General features: G+C 42.4%; 1 protein-coding gene across 3 annotated transcripts in view; it reads left to right on the plus strand.

The window, feature by feature from the left end:
- Positions 1 to 15,525, plus strand: part of MED13L (mediator complex subunit 13L) — a 361,336-nt gene extending 345,811 nt beyond the window's left edge. For all 3 annotated transcript variants that reach the window (XM_067550153.1, XM_067550155.1, XM_067550154.1), the window contains 3 exons: positions 3,321 to 3,482; positions 11,345 to 11,457; positions 12,720 to 15,525. In XM_067550153.1, coding sequence (XP_067406254.1) covers positions 3,321 to 3,482; positions 11,345 to 11,457; positions 12,720 to 12,852 — 408 coding nt within the window. In that variant the 3' untranslated portion in view covers positions 12,853 to 15,525. The remainder of the gene's footprint in view (positions 1 to 3,320; positions 3,483 to 11,344; positions 11,458 to 12,719) is intronic.
- The last annotated feature ends 1,189 nt before the right edge of the window (positions 15,526 to 16,714 follow it).

The raw sequence follows: 16,714 nt of genomic DNA on the forward strand, positions 1-16,714 counted from the left end.
TTATTGAGAGTTGATGATGCTAAAAATTCCTTGTGACACAACAGCACTATGCTCAAACAATGAATATTTTGTTTTATTAAAAACCTTCTTGCCACACAAAATTGATTTTTCAAGCTGGGGAAACATGCCAGGTTAACAGCCCTGAAGGATAAAGTCCTTTATTTATTTGCACAACAGGCACAGCAATAGTTTAAACTTCTGTTGCCAGTGTACCTCAACTGTCTCCCTAATGGGTGCTCGACAGGTAAGAAGGAAACTTAAAATCTTCGGCATCTCTGCTGAGACTTCCAAGAAGAGGCCAATTGTGGGGTATATGTTGTGTGATCCGGATATATGTCCATTAGACACTAATACTCCAACTCACTTCTCAAAGGCCATCAAATAGTTACAAATTACACTCCATAGGTTGCTTTCAAACTGAAGATGAAAAGTTTCATATCATATTACCAAACCTTTGAGCAATCCATTCCTACCACTGAGCATCAATTAACAGATTTCTTTCTAACTTACTGAGTTCAGTCTCTATTATCATTTTTTAAAGAATTGTTTTATACAATTGACCCTCAATGAAAACTCTAACCAACTAGCTTAAAAGCGGCACAAAAAGGTTAATGACCAAAGAGCTTGGAGACCCAGAGAGGTCTTTTCTGGGTGAACCTGTCATAGTAATTCAGTTTAACCATTAACAAGGGCCTAGTAATTGAGGTGTAATTTTTGTTTTTAAAAAAGCTACAGCGTGTGATCATTACCTTCTGGGTCAGAGAAGGTCAAGCCTTCATCCATGTAACCTGTAATTGATTGTTGTAGTTTACCAGTGTGAGTGAGCCCTGATTGGTCAGCAGCCAGTTTCAAGGTCTGCTGTTGGATTTTCCTAGTGCCTGCAGCCAGGTGAGCTGCCGCTCGCTCTAAGCATAACCACTTTATGGGCTGTTTAACTTCTTTGATGCCTGATTAAGATATTACTGCTGGAGAAAGAGCTGCTCCAAGGACTAGCATTGGAAGGTTTCATGATTAAACCAATTTGGGTGTAGTGGGATCAGATGGATGTTTTTCCCTACTCAATCAAAAAGTGTGTGGATTAAATGGATTGCTAGTCCAGGTTCTTCTGAGACAGTAGAATATTTTCCAACTCTGCATCACCAGGTTTGACTCTATTAAAGGAATAAAAAGATAGGAAAGAATATTTATTAAAAACAAATATACCCCTAAAAATGCAGTTATAATTTAAAATATGACAACCTCTCTTCAGCGCAACACACAATACTCTTATCAGCATTAGAGCGTTTTCTGTATATTCATTATTGTAGCAGGTGACATAGAGCTTTGAAAGAGGGTGAGGGAAACTAAGATGTGTCAAAGTATCATTTTTTTTAACTCAATCTACAACCAAATGGTCAGACTTCAATTTATCTCCTGCATCCCTTAATGATATAAACTACAGATGGAAGCATGACAAACTTGTTTTTAATCTCTAATTGGGCTTCTTATTCTAGTGAGAACAGTTGGTATAGCACCTCAGAAAACTCATATAGAAACCAAGTTAATAAGCTTTATCATCTTATGAAAGGAAGGAGCTTTGTCCAGGACATGGGGGAGTCCGATTCAGGAAAACACATGATTTTTGTAGTAGTATTCCACACTACTTTTTCCTGATCAAACTGATTGTTCATCAGGGTGTGCCATTCTACCCATTCAAACATAAACACAAACTTTGTTCACATCAGAGGTAAGACGAGCCCAGTTTTCCTAGCAGTAGTGCATATAAAAGCAGAAGGGAATACAGAAAAAGGTGTCTGTTTATCCAGTTTAAATGCATTTATTTCACTTCAATCTTAGTTATAGGCTAACTTTTTTTTCCCTCCCTTAAAATTTGAACTTAGTTACTAATGCTGCTTGTTGCAGTTTTTCCAGCATTGGGTATTCCCAATACCACACTCTTTGGCTTACTTGCCACACCATGGCCTTAACAGCTAAAGAACCCAGAGCCTGAGGAGGAGAGAGTTCTTAATCTTGTCTATAGTCTCCAGAAAGTGGCAGTATGTGAATACCTAGGATTGATTGATAGGACAGTGTTAATCAAATGGTGTTCTAGTAGGAGATGAAGCATGAGGTCTCCACGTCAAGACATTCCAGCTAATGGACCAACAGACTGAAGTTTTCACTCACCTCAATTTTGTACTGTGAAAGTAAAAATTCTTGTATTGAAATGTTTGTACTGACATCATGTCTTATTACATCTTGTCTAATGAGATTTTTAGATTTTTTTAAAAATTAAACTACAGAGCAAATGTAAATATGTCTGGTCAGTATGTGAGTACACAACAGTATCTAGTATGTGGCACAGTTTATATCAAATAAATACGCTCCCACAGAAATGTACCATATCAAATAAATTAACCAATGATTGTCATAATCAGCACAGGAAGGAACGGAGGTGGTATGGTCTCCTATTGAGCTATATTTAGGGAGGTACAATAAATACATGATACTTGTACCATTAATATAATATAGCATGTGTTGTTTTTCCCAATATGAGAGTAATGTGAACAGATTCAGTACAATTTGTCATACCCATATGAAAACAAATGTAACTAACTGTCTGAAAGAGCAAATACAGTTACAGACTTGAAAGACTGAATATTCTTTCTGTGAACTCAATACAGTTTAGATATAAACCAGCCACTTTTAAGATACAGACCCAAAATGGTGTATCTCTTAGTATTCTCTCAGGTTAGCCAGAGGCAGGATGACTGGAATTTGCAATATGCTGAAAGCTTATTCTGCTAGACAGGGGAAAGCTCATGAAATTTAGGAAAAGTAGAAAACCATACGATTTCTCCAGCCACTGCTGCTCTATAGATCATCCAAATGCCTGAAAACAGCTGTCCTTTCCTTTGGAGCCACCCCATCATCTGGTAGCCTAGCAAGGATTGCTCCCTCCAGGATCAAACCTCATTTCCCTGCATATAGCCTCAATGTAATGCCATTAGGCCCTGGCACAGTTCACAACAGTCATGTTGTGTTCTTTAGAAACCTGCGGTGCTCCTGGATTGTTAATCTGGAGAGCACAACTACCAGAGATTAGGGCTAAATAGTTTAGTCTGAGAAAGCTATGTGAATAGCTAGAAAACATGTGTTGCACAGTCTGAGATTACCATGATAACTGGCAACAGGTCAAAACTGGATTCAGAATTGAGGGGTGAATAAACAAAGAAGTATCTGTGGGTGCTGACAAAAGGGATTGGGACAGTGAAACAAGGAATGAACTGATTGATTTTCATGCTACTGATGCTTTTCTTTTTTTTTTCTCTTTTCTCTAGAGCCAAGGAGAGCGTCTTCTTTCCAGAGAAGCCCCTGAGGAGCTGAAGCAGCAGCCTCTTGCTCTAGGATACTTCGTATCAACAGCCAAAGCTGAGAATCTTCCACAGTGGTTCTGGTCATCCTGTCCACAGGCACAAAACCAGTGTCCCCTCTTCCTGAAGGTTTGTCTAGTATTCTATCGCTAGAAGGGGGAACTGGCAGGATAAACAGTCACCTACACTTTTCCTGGAGAGTACTGGTTTTCAGGGGTGTCAACTGATTATATTTAAAACTAGAGTTATGTTTGAGTTCCAATATAATCAGTTGGCTGCTACATTCCCATTTATGTTTCCTCTTCCCCTTCAGGTCCTTGCCTCCATCTGCAGTCACTTGAGCTTCCCCAATTTAGAGATACTCAAGGCTGAGTTCCCTCTATGCTGGGTTTAGATGTGTGCCAGCCACCTGCTATCTTACTGGATTAGTCCACACAAGCACACAATGGATTCTGATAATTTCTGAACCGTAATGCACCCCCACATTAAGTAATATTAAAGGAAGGTGTCCTGGCTTTCCATTCCCAAGGTCTAGTTATCCTAAGAAAGAAGGAACCATAGTTTTCATTCTGCTGTGCTATAGCTGTGGCACAAAGACCAAAACTGAGGAGCTCAAGCAAAAACAGCAGTTCCAGAAATTTAGCCTAATTGAGTCACAGTGATGGACACCTGAATAGGATAGATGTAGAATCAGTATCTTTAGTTTCTTTTTTGTGATTAACTTTTTATAGATTTTCATAAAGAAACACAATGAAAAGTACAAAAAAGTAAATGACTTTAAAGCTTGTATATGTTACCAAATACCACACTTCACAGGATTGCCAATAGAATTATGGAATTCTTTGAGTTCTAGGTCCTATGTGGATTCCAGATATGGATGCACCATATGCTGGAACTGTTTGAAGTAGTCTCCGTCAATCCACATGCACTCCTTGCATCGTCCTCATGGTACGTCCGAGGTCTCATGTGACAGCATGGGTTTATGTCCCCTTAGTTTCCTCTTACCACCAGATGGCCAGAGTCGGAACACTCCTCTTCACCTTCTCTGCTACGTAGAAAAAAAAAAAAGCACGTAACAGTTCAGTAGTTTTAGTACAACGTAATTAGGGATGATCGTTATTAATTATTAGTAATTAGGATTCCTACTTCTACTATTATCCCCTTCCTGGGGCATTCTACCCATCCTGAGCAATTATGCCCAGACAAGCTGGGTTCAAGACCTACATTGCATGTCCACAATAGTTCTCGATGAGTGACAAGCACCAATGCTGTCTCTACTGCCATGGTGACACCCACGTTGTCATGCAGTGGTTCATCTACTGCTCCTTCCCATCGAGAACTATTGAGGTGAAAGAATTCAGGCTATGAAAGCACTTCATGAAGGAAGTAATGCATCCGTGTGTGCACTCAGAGGTGGCATCCCCGGACCGGCCAGAACGCCCAATTGCACCAGCAGTTAGTACATCCTTTGTCACGGCGACACTGGCCAAGACCCATCATGCTCATAAGCAACAAAGCCACAGGCATAAGAGCAGATCCCCAAGAGGGACCACCTCTAAGCACCACGTTACCTCTCCGAGCCGGGATCAGCCAGGTGAGAAGTCACACGCCAACACAGCGGCACCTGCTCCGAAGCAATCTAAAGTGGAGCAAAAGACCAAACATCTTGAAAAGCCAGAATCTTCTGCCACCACCGGCATACCACCAGAACCCTTGGCACCATCCACTCCACTGGAGCCAACTGGCTTGGTATGGCCGCCACCATATGCTTTCCCAGTATTGTGCACACTGGGCCATTTATTGCCCCTGATGCCCACAGCAGAACAGCTTTTACTGCTTGAGGGGCTCTCGCAGCAGCATGACATGCCGGACATCGCACAGCCTCCGTCTCCAACAGATGAACCACTGCTGCTGGATCATTCTTCCACGGTACAGTCTCAAAAGTCACCACAAAACATACTCACTCCGATGGCGCCACCTTTCCGGAACAATCACGATCAGTCTGGTCCTCTGAACCAGACCCAGCCTTCTCTCTGACACACTTATATAATCCATGACTACAACAACGGCATGCACCAATGTATGCACCACTACTGCCAGAGCAGTGGTTCAGATGCCCATATGGTCCTCCAGTGCAGGTTGACCAGAGACCCTCTTGGTATGGCTGGTACCCCTATTATGGATGTGGAGCACCATTACCATCGCAGCACAGACCTTCCCCGGAGAACACCACCCCTCCCTCAGCATATGATGAACCACATTATACCCCCGACACCACTAGAACCATTGGATCCCCCAATTCCAACAAGTGAATCGTCATCTCCGGATGAAGCACTCATCCCCCTGTCACTATCCCCACCATATGACCATGGGCTATACCAAGACCTCCAGTGGCATATGGCTGCAGAGTATGTCAGGGACCCCCAGGATGCGCTCCTAGACATCCTACAACTAGCAGGACTACACCCCAAAGTGTGCAGAGAGATGCTACTTCATCGTGACCAAAAACACAGATTTTCTTTTTATTCATCCACCACTGTACTCACTAGTGGTGCAAGCAGCAATTCAATGTGTCAGTGTGCCACGCAACAACACAACACCTCTCCAGATGGAGCCTCTAAAAAGTTCAACCTAATTGGGCAGAAGGTCTACTCATTGGCGGGCCTGCAGTTCCACATCACAAGCCATCAAGCCATACTGGCAAAGTATGTCTTTAGGTCACACTCAAAACTGGCAGAGTTCCAGCCCTCCCTTCTGGAGGACAGACAACCAGACTTCAAAGCCCTTATTGAAGAAGGTAAGCTGGTGGCCAAGGTCTCCCTCCAGGTCGCAGTAAATGCAGCAGACACAGCATCACAGTCACTGGCATTAGGAGTGATGCTGAGAAGAGACTCCTTGCTGCAAACATATGGTTTCCCCAAGAAGTCCAGACCACGCTGGAGGACCTTCCCTTCAACAACCAAAAACTATTTAGTGACAAGATCGATGAGAGCCTATATTCCCTCAGCCTCTCAAGCCACACTTCGGTCATTGGGCCTATACACTCTGGCCCCTATCTGCTTCCAGAACTGCCCATCTTTCCATCCCAGATACCCCCCCTGACCTGCCTATCAACCTTACCCTCCACGCCAACAGAACAGCCCTGCTGCTGCCAATGTTCCAAGCAACCCATACACTCTGCCGTCTCCACCTCTAATACCTCCACCTTCCACCAACACTCTCCAAGACAGTTCTTTTGACTCTTTCTCAGAGGTTTCCCTTATTGTGTTCGGGGGCTGTCTTGCTCTTCGCCAACAACTGAAGCAAGATTACCACTGACTGCTAAGTACTGGACATCATATGCCGGGGATACCTTATAGAATTCCATGTGCCCCCTCCCCAGAGCAACCCCGCCGATACAATGCAGCTATACCTTCTACGGAAGGAAACACACACACACACATGCTTCTACAAAGGGGCTATAGAACAGGTCACTATCAAAGTCACGGTTTTTACTCCCCTACTTCCTCATACCGAAAAAAGGAAGAGAGCGTCACCCAATTCTGGATATACAGGCCTTGAATCGATTCATCCACAAATTCCAGTTCCACATGGTTACTGTCTGCCAAATCATCCCCTTCCTCCCACTTGGGGCCTGGTTCGCAGCTCTCGATATGAAGGATACATACTTCCATATAGACATTTATCCCACCTACCACAAATTCCTTTGTTTTACTGTGGGTCACTTCCATTATCAAGTCTGTGTCCTCCCTTCAGGATAGCCACCGTCCCTCGCATGTTCACAAAAGTCAGTGCTGTCATCGCAGCATATATGTGACATCTGACACACTCCTTTTTCCCATACCTAGATGACTGTTCCTAGTGGCATCATCATGCAAACGCCTCCACATTATCATCCGGACACTGTGAGGACCTCCTTACCAATCTGGGAATCTGAATCAAAGAGGAAAAGTCCATTTTCATACTTACCAGAGAACTGACTTTCATAGGAGCACGTTTGAATTCTCACACAGCATGGGCTTTCTTCCAAGAGACTGTTTTGGCACGCTCACCACCCTCATTACACAACTGTGCCATCGTGCCTGCACTTGCATACACCACTACCTTTCACTCCCAGGGCACATGGCAGCGTGTACTTTTGTTATCCCTTACGCCTACCTCCATATGAGATACTTCCAGCAGTGGCTCTGATTAGCGTATGACCCACAGAAGGATCACCTCACCAAATGAGTTCTCCTTCCACCATCAATAGTAAGTTTCCTTTATGGTGGTGCGACCTCTCTGAAGTCTTGGTGGGTACGCCCTTCAATTCTCCTACACCCACCACCCTCACCATGGACGCTTCACTCATAGATTGGGGCACCCACATACATGGTCACACTGCCCAGGGCCTATGGTCCCTCAGAGAAGCAAGGATGCATGTCAGCCTCCTAGAAGTGCAGGTGGTCCAGCACACCTGTCAAGCGCTCCTTCCCCTCATTCATTCCAAACGTGCAACTTCTCTCGGACAACATGACAGCAGTAGTTATGTAAACAAACAAGGCGGAGCCAGATCTCTGATCGTTTGCTGAGAGGCACTCCGATTAGGGAATTGGAGCCTATGACACAACATTACACTACAGGCAACACACTTACCGTGCATGAACTCCATGACCCCACTCTTCACTCTATCTTCTGTCAGTGGGGCACTCCACGTTGGGAGCAGTCGCCAACAGCAAGCTTCGCCTCTTCTGCTCCATATGTGCCCTCGGGCATGGCTCACAAGGGGATGCCTTTCTCCTCCCATGGATGCTGGGGACTACAATATGCTTTCCCACCTCTCCTGCTCCTCCCACAAGTACTCTGCAAAGTAAAACGAAACCAAGCATTCCTCATACTCATAACTCCCTTCTGGCCCCGCCAGTATTAGTTCACAGATCTCCTCCACCTCTTGAACTGCCATCCAATCCATGTTCCCCCACCCCAACCTCCTCACCCAGGAACAGTGCCATATCCAACATCCCAACCCACATCCTCTCCATCTCACGGGCTGGTGTTTGGATGGGGCTCACAAGTAGATAATTCATGCTGCATGCCGGTATGGGACATATTTACACGTAGTCGACACCCAGCCACCAGGACCTGCTACCAAGCCAAATGGAAACACTTCACAAAATGGGCATCCAACCACCACTACTTTACCGCTGTGACCCTACCAGCCGTTCTAAACTACCTATTCACCTTCGCCTCTCAGGCCTCGCCCACTCCTCCATCTGGGTGCACTTAGTGGCACTTAGCATCTTCCTTCTGCCGATAGACGTTTTTTCTGTCTTCAACCATCCAACTTCTGCTTGTTTCCTCCATGGCCTCCTTAACACATTTCCTTCCATCAGGAAGCCTACCCCACTTTGGAATCTCAACCTCATTCTTTCAACTCACTAAACCACCTTTCAAACCCCTAGCCCTTGCTTGCTCCCCTACCTATCTATGAAGGTGGTCTTCTTGGTGGCCATTACCTTGGCTTGTTTCAATAAACTGGCATCCATGAAGGCAGACCCTCCCTTCATGGTGTTCCACCGGGATAAAGTCTCCCTACAACTCCACCCCAAGTTCCTCCCTAAAGTTGCCTCACCGTTTCCCCTCAACCAAGTCATTCATCTCCCAACCTTTTACACCAAAGTGTGCTCCTCCAACAGGGAACACACACTGCATTCCCTGGACATCCACAGTGTACTGGCCTTTTATCTCCAATGCACTTGTACTTTCCAAATCTCGGCCAGACACTTTCTCACTATAGCAGAGGGCGCTGCCTCTTCCCAACGCATAGCTAAGTAGATCTCCCACTGCATCACAGACTGCTACTCCTTTTCCCGAGTCACTTACTACTGGGCATCTCAGCTCATTCCACAAGGGCACAAGACATCACATCTGCCCTCCTTGCAGATGTCCCATGGCAAGACATTTGCAAGGTGGCAATGTGGTCCTCTGTTCACACATCTACTGAGCATTACGCCATAGCCAACTCATCAGCAACAGATGTAGCAGTTGGCTGCGCAGTCCTACGCGCACTCACATCTGCTGAGCCCTCGCATCCACCTCCCCGCTAGTGACTGCTCACTACCCATATCTGGAATCCACAAAAGGACCAGCACTTGAAGAAGAAAGGGAGGTTACTTACTGTAACTAACGATTCTTCAAGAGGTGTGGTCCCTATCTGGATTCCAATCCCACCCCCCTATCCCTACTGCTATGGGCTTGAGGCCTGACACGAAGAGGAAACTGAGGGGACGTCCACCCCCGCAGTCACACAAGACCTTGGACGTACCACGTGGACGACGCAAGGCAAGCACATAGGTCAACAGACTACTTCAAACCGTTTCGGTTCTGGTGCACGGTGCACATGCACACCCACGTCTGGAATCCACATTGGGACCACACATCTTGAATAACCATCAGTTACAGTAAGTAACCTCCCTTTACACAACTTGTCAAAGCTGTAAAACCACACAAATACTCCGGAGACATAACATGCGAGGGAGGGGATAATAGTATTAAAATAGGAACAGACATGCATGAACAGGTGGTGGTGCGAAGGGAGGGAGCTCCATGTCTTTAATGTGTATTTCTGTAACCCTACAAAGCTTTCACTTAAGATATAATAAAATATTATCTTAAATGTATATGATTTCCATTCCAAAGGATCACAAAGCACTTTATAAAACATATATTGATATACACTGGAATTCCTTCAAGTACTAGAAATATGTAGTCACCTATGGGTTGGCCCAATGCAGCAGCTTCTTAATCCCACAGTGTAAAACTACACATTTGTGAATGAGGAAATGGGGTGAAAATGTATCGCAAATACAATTCTAAAGTAGTTAAGTAAGCAAGATGTAGAGTAATTAGACAGTCCTGCTATGCTTGCGCATTTCCAATTTAACAAGCACCTCGAACTCGTTCCTTAAGTACCATGGGTCTTTCTATCTACCTACGTTCTTATGTTGGTGTCAGTCGTTCTACTATAAAAGACCAAGTTTCGCTCTTTCCCCTGACAGGAAAACACAGTTTTAAAGTGGTGATGATGGTTGTTGAATATAAAAAGTGAGTGTTTGTTAGTGTCAGTAAGGATACCTTTGTGGGGAAACTTGGCTGAGGAAGTAGATTTTTTATTAAGCTCTAATAATTACAAGTGGCCCAGATTTTCATTTTATATGTAAGATGAAAGGTGGCACCTCCATTACCATAACATCCTTTAATGCTATACAAAAGATGTTGACTCAGCACTGACTAAAGGAAGAGGGCAACTCCATGAATCACCAACCCACCTCCTATAGTACTTCTGGTTTTCCAGGGAGACCGTCTATTTAAGAACACACTTGACTCAACTCTGCTTTTCTTGCTAAATTTGAGGTCACAACCCAAGCTGAGATGAAAAGTGAAACATTACATTTGTGGGGATTGAAGATAAGTTGTTTTGCTCATTGTAAACTTTAATTTTTGATTGAGAATGAATAAAAGAACTATTAAGCAGTAAAATCCAGTAGTAAAAACACAGTCAGCCCAGGCAAGACAGAAACTTTCAGAATTCTTTCCTTAAACCTTTAGTGGGTTTAGACTTACTGCTGCTAGATTCAGTGGTGAATTGGGTGAGATAAATCCTGTTGCTATTAAATAATCTGTTTGTCTTTCAGTGCTTGAAATAGTTTTTTGCATATATGGTGGCTATGGACCACAATTGTGTGATTTTTCCAGAGACATCTGATCCCCGATAATAAAAATTTGGGAGACAGTTCAGACAGGCATTCGAGAATGGAATTGTCAAGATACAGAATGTATAGGATTTAGCAGAAAACTGTGTGTCCTGTCCAGCTCTAAAGTCTAAACCTAGTTAAACAAAATGTCAAGTCCTGGGAAGGGAATGGGGTCTGCTTATTTTGCTGCTGGTCCTTGTAAAATCTGCAGAAACACCCGTTATGCAAATGACTATGTTTGTCACTTTCCTTCCACAGGCCTCACTGCATCACCATATCTCCGTAGCGCAGACTGATGAACTTCTCTCTGTCAGGAACTCTCAACGTGTTCCCCATCCCCTCGACTCTAAAACTACATCAGATGTTTTGAGGTAACATCTTCCAGGCTGTGCATTCCCCCACCCCCAGACTATGAGAACACAATATCGGGCTGTTTGCTGAGCATCACTGAGGGATCTTCCATTGGTTTGATCCTCATAGTCTCTCCCGTACTTTAAATAGTTCCAGTCTGCATTGTGCTCAGCGCTCTGTGGGTGCACAAGCCATCCTCTGTACACCCCTCCACAGGGGATGGGCAAATCTTGTTGGAGTACACTAGCTGAAAGTGAGTGGGGGAAAGACCAGGACCATGGTGGCAATTTCCCCTATTCTCCACACCAGTCAACAAGATGACAGGGACTTTGTTGGGAATACAGTCTCCCCTCAAGAGAAATAGGGTTGGTAGGTTTTTTGTTTGTGTTTTAAGTAGAAGCTAATGCATTCTCTCAAGCAAGCCTCTCTTCCAGTCTGGTTTCTGTACAAGTCAGTAGAGCTGGCAAAAACACTTTTTTTGATTAGCAAGAAATTAAGGGGTTTCAAAAGGTGGGTTTATTCTGTATCAGAACAAAACCCAATTTGCCAAAACGTCTCTGTGAATCAAAAAATTGGCTTCAGAAACAGTGCTTCCAAAACAAAATGTGAAACTGACATTGTCAGTTGTGCTGGCCCTCTGCCAGGAGTCCCAAAATCTGCAGGCCCAGAGCAGCCCCATCTTTTAGGGGCCAGTAACCCCAGAGCAGCCAGACTCCTAACAAGCAACCCTACATGCCCCAGCCTTGAAACAATCTCCATGGTGGGGCTGCTGACTGTTTATGCCATCCTAGGATTTCCAGGTGCCTAGCTCCACAGAAAAGAACCTGGAAGTCACATGATGGCATACATGCTCTCAGTTCTAAGCAGGGAGCCTGGAAGCCCTGCTTTGGAGTCGTGGCTGGAACTGTGATTTTTAGGGCTTCTGGACTACCTGCTCTGCGCCATCACCAGTCTCTTTGCCATGGAGCTGGAAGCCTAGCTGCTCCAGAGGCTCAGCTCTAGCCAGGGTTCCTGACACTACCAGAATCCACTGCAGAGCTGTCAAGCCTGGAACATTAGCAGGTTTCAATGGAAATCTGCCTGGTTTTTAGCAAAATTTTATTGAATCTCCAATACATTTTGCTCCAGCAAATCAGCATTTTCAGTTTTGTCAGACATATTCCTGACTTGCAGAGCTGGTTGGAAATTTTCCAAGTAAATGTTTTTAAAAAGACAGCATGAACTGCAGGAATGTAATTTTTCAATGCCATCACTCAATTCTCTCTCTCTCTCACACACACAGGTTTGTTTTGGAGCAGTACAATGCACTGTCCTGGCTCACGTGTAATCCTGCCACTCAGGATCGCAGCTCCTGCCTTCCTGTTCACTTTGTGGTGCTCACTCAGTTGTACAACGCCATCATGAATATACTTTAATAGAAAAGCACTTGTTCCTCTGGTTCATTCCCCCCTCAACCTGAGAAATGTGCCACAGTCTGCAAAAATCAAAACTTTGCCTCTCTTCTGACCAGTCCCCAGGTCCTGTGCTGTGCTTCAGTTCCTCCTTAAGCACGTGATTTTCTGCAGTGTTCAAAACCAATCGACCCATTGACACATCTCTGGCAGCTTCTATCAAAAATCTGGACCCATCCAGAAACAGGGAATATACAGTACCCTCAATCCAGTGTTAGTTTAGAGGCCCAGTAATTACCAGTCAGCGTGAAATAAAGAAAAGGAAGAATCTGAAGACTATGTCCTTTCGCATGGGGAACTCTGATTTACAATTAAGGGCAATTTCAGCCCTGCACGTAAAGTCTTGTAGTGACCAGTTTGGGTTGCATAAAGGTTACTTTGTTTGAACATCGTAAGTTGGGATTTTGCAGAAAAGGAGAACCAGTTATAGTCTATTATAAATAATGGAGTTTTCTGTCTACCTGGAGTTTCTGTCAGAGTGGATTGGGATGAATGCATGCATTTGTTTCCTGTCCATGTAGATGTGAATGGTCTGGAGATATTTTAATTTATTTATTTTTAGGTTTTGTTGTTTAAATTATAGAGGACCAGGTACAGTAGATGATCCTAAAGACCCAGCTCCGTTCCAGCGGAGGATTATTTATCTACATACCTCTCACTCTTCTGACCTAGAAATCAAAAATGGAGCTAAAAAACAGTAACAATCAAAATACAAATTAGGAAGACCATGTGCAAAAGGGGAGCACATTCAGAACTCTAATAGTGTCAGCATTTTCTGATAAGAACATACTGTATTTTAAAGAATTCAACTGTATTTAGCCTGGTTAAAGCAAAAAGTGGCCAGTGTTTAATGAAGGATAACACTACCATATGGAAGAAAAGACAGACAGGGGTGGGGACAGAAAACACTTTAAAGCCCAACATAAAGGCAAATTGAAAGGGGTAAATTAATCTATTGTAGAGCAATGACTGAGATATATTTACAATGAATTTAATGATGTTAGAAAACTATTATTGAAACCCAAGTCACCCATAGATCGGGGCAGACTAGTCCATGTACATATCCAAAAGTATGTTTTTTTGTTTACACTGAATCAGTTACAAATCTGGTGTATGTTTTCTGACTATAGGAATATTATTTCAAAGAAATAATTTTTAAAAATTATATCATTAAATTAGTACTTGAAGTTATGCCACTGTGATGGAAAAGTTACTTTGTTGAGTAAAATGATTGCCATTTTTAAAGGTTAATGGCTAATTGAAGTATTTTTATGACTCCTTCATTCCAGGCTTCAAGGGATTTATATTTAAACTCCATTTTCTAATGTTTGTTGTTGCACTGTGCAGCAGGCATGGACTGCCTTATGTGAGGGGTCAGGGCACTTTGATCAGGCTGTGAGATCTAGTTAGCTATGGAGAAAATCCTACAAATTTAAAGTTCTTCCAAAAGACTTTCATGTTCTGGTTAAAAAAAAATTAAATTCTATGATTTTAAAAAGTATTTTTCTTGAGATAATGTAACATTTAAAACAAATTATATTAAAAATGGCTTTTGTGATGGGAAGGTGAAAGCAGAGGAGTAACCTGTAAATGGATAAGTTCAATCTCTGCTCCAAACCACCCATGTAGGCGTCTCTTTGCAATGTATAGGTAAAAAAATTAGATATCAAAACCATTTGTATCTAATGTGTACAGTGTAAAATTGACTTTAAAAATATTGCAGTACTATTTTTTCTTAATCAGAAAAGAAAATTCTCAAGGCCTTTTGAAGAGCATAAAAAGATAAAGATTGTAAACTTGTATAAAAAATTTAACTTGGGGAGGAAAAAAATGTAAAGTAGACATTTGTAATCTTTTACCACTTTGGGGTTATTTGTTCCCAGGATTCATCTGAACTTTGAATTATTGTTTTATTTGGGGTTTTTTTTTTTTTTTTTAATGGGCCGTTTTTATCCAGGGGCTTTTCTTCCCCAAAAACCCAGTTCTAAGCAAAAATTAAAAATAAAAAAAAGGGCAGCAAGGAGTAGTTTTCATCTAGTGTCATTTTTATTTAATTTTTTTTAAGTTAAGAGAAGTTGTTGACATATTTATATGTTTTTGTGCAAAATAAATGAATGGCAATAGATTTTAAAGAAAAAATCTTATGTACTTCAGTGTGAAAAAGTCTGTATAATATTTCCCTTAAATATGCATTATTTTACTTGTGAGTTTTTTACTGAATTAATCTGAAATGTACAAGCCCTGGCTTTCCTACAGCGTGAAGAAGTTTTTTTCCTTAATTTCTAACTTTGGAAATCATGCTGAAATAAAATTATTATTACAGTTGTTTGAGCTAGAGGGAGAGGGCGGGGGGAGTGGGGAATGTCCAGCATGCTTGTATGTATATTTCAGAACCTTTTTTTAAAGGTAAAAGCTGTACATTTCGGGGGAGTTCTGAATTTCTTTGTTTTGTTTTTTTTTCTCTGAGCATTTTGCAGTGAGCTTCTTTTATATATAGCCAACAATTTGAAAGAAAACAAAAAAAATGTGAAGTTCATTTTAAATCTACAGTATATCGCTGGTACAGTACACTAAAAAGACTTTGATAAAAAGAAGAAACAATAATAATAAAGACCTCCATTTTAAATGTCATTCATATATACCTTGTGGATGAGAGCTATATACTTTTACACACTTTTTTAGATGAATAAATTATTGAATTACTGAAACTGCTGGGTGGAGTTTTATTCTCTGTAGTATATTCTTTGACTACTGCTAAACTGTTAGCAAAGCAGTCCTAGAGAGGGTAAAAGTTTTTTGTTTATATGTAACTATACTATCTATACAGCATGCATAGAAGTGAGGTCCATTGTGTGCATTTTGCTGTATTCTTTGCTTCAGGGGCAAATCTAATCCCTATGGAAGTATCTTAAAGCTAACACAACACCTACCTTGTCTGTTAAGATGCACTTAGAAATCCATAGTTTCTTCAGCCTTCCACTTAGGGTGATGTGGCTTGTTATCGTGGGCACGGGCATGACTTCACACTGCAAAGAAATTAAAATTAGCTCAATATAATAATTGTTATTTTTAGAGGGAGCAATAGTGTAAAAAGCAAATACAACTAACTGTATTGGAAATTGTAAATATTACATTAGCGGTATAAATCTGGTAATACTTTTTATAAAGCGCTTTTAATTCTAAGAGCTTTGTCCACTATGGATGAAATTGATCCCTATGTACCACTTTAATGTGAAAATTAAATTACTCCTCCCTCATTGGGGTCATCCTATATGTGCAAAACACAACTAATGCTATGGTAGAGGGGAGCATTGGTGCACTGTAGGTGGAGTAGTGAGGAACTTTCAGCCAAACACCCCCATGCAAATACCTGTTCTTACAAAACACACCATGGAATCTTGAATGCAGGGCATACAATGCCTTTGTTTTTAAGATCTCATCCAAAAGACACACAGTAACTTGCATGGGAATTCAATTTATCTTAAGGATTCAAAGTCTTAGGGTATGTCTTCACTGATGGCGGCAGATTCGCCACTGTCAGATCAATCTGTCCGGATCGATTGAGCCGTCAGTGAAGACCAGCTCAATCGATCCGGAAGTCGACACAATAAAACCACCCCCTCAAGTGGCATAGCACTGTGTCGACTGGAACGCATTTCCTCTCAGCGCAGCACAGTGAAGATGCCGCATAGAAGAGGAGTTACGAAGTCGATGGGAGTAGCAAGCTACTCTGCATAACTCCCATCGACTGCCGCTGACTGTCCAGGTAAGTGTAGACTTGGCCTTAGCTGTGCTGTGATTTGAAACCATAGTTGGAGAGTACAGG

The sequence above is a fragment of the Emydura macquarii genome, unplaced genomic scaffold (genome assembly GCF_026122565.2).
Source record: "Emydura macquarii macquarii isolate MOO-44397 ecotype Brisbane River unplaced genomic scaffold, CSIRO-AGI_Emac_v2 contig_1254, whole genome shotgun sequence".
In the NCBI taxonomy this organism is placed as follows: Eukaryota; Metazoa; Chordata; order Testudines; family Chelidae; genus Emydura; species Emydura macquarii.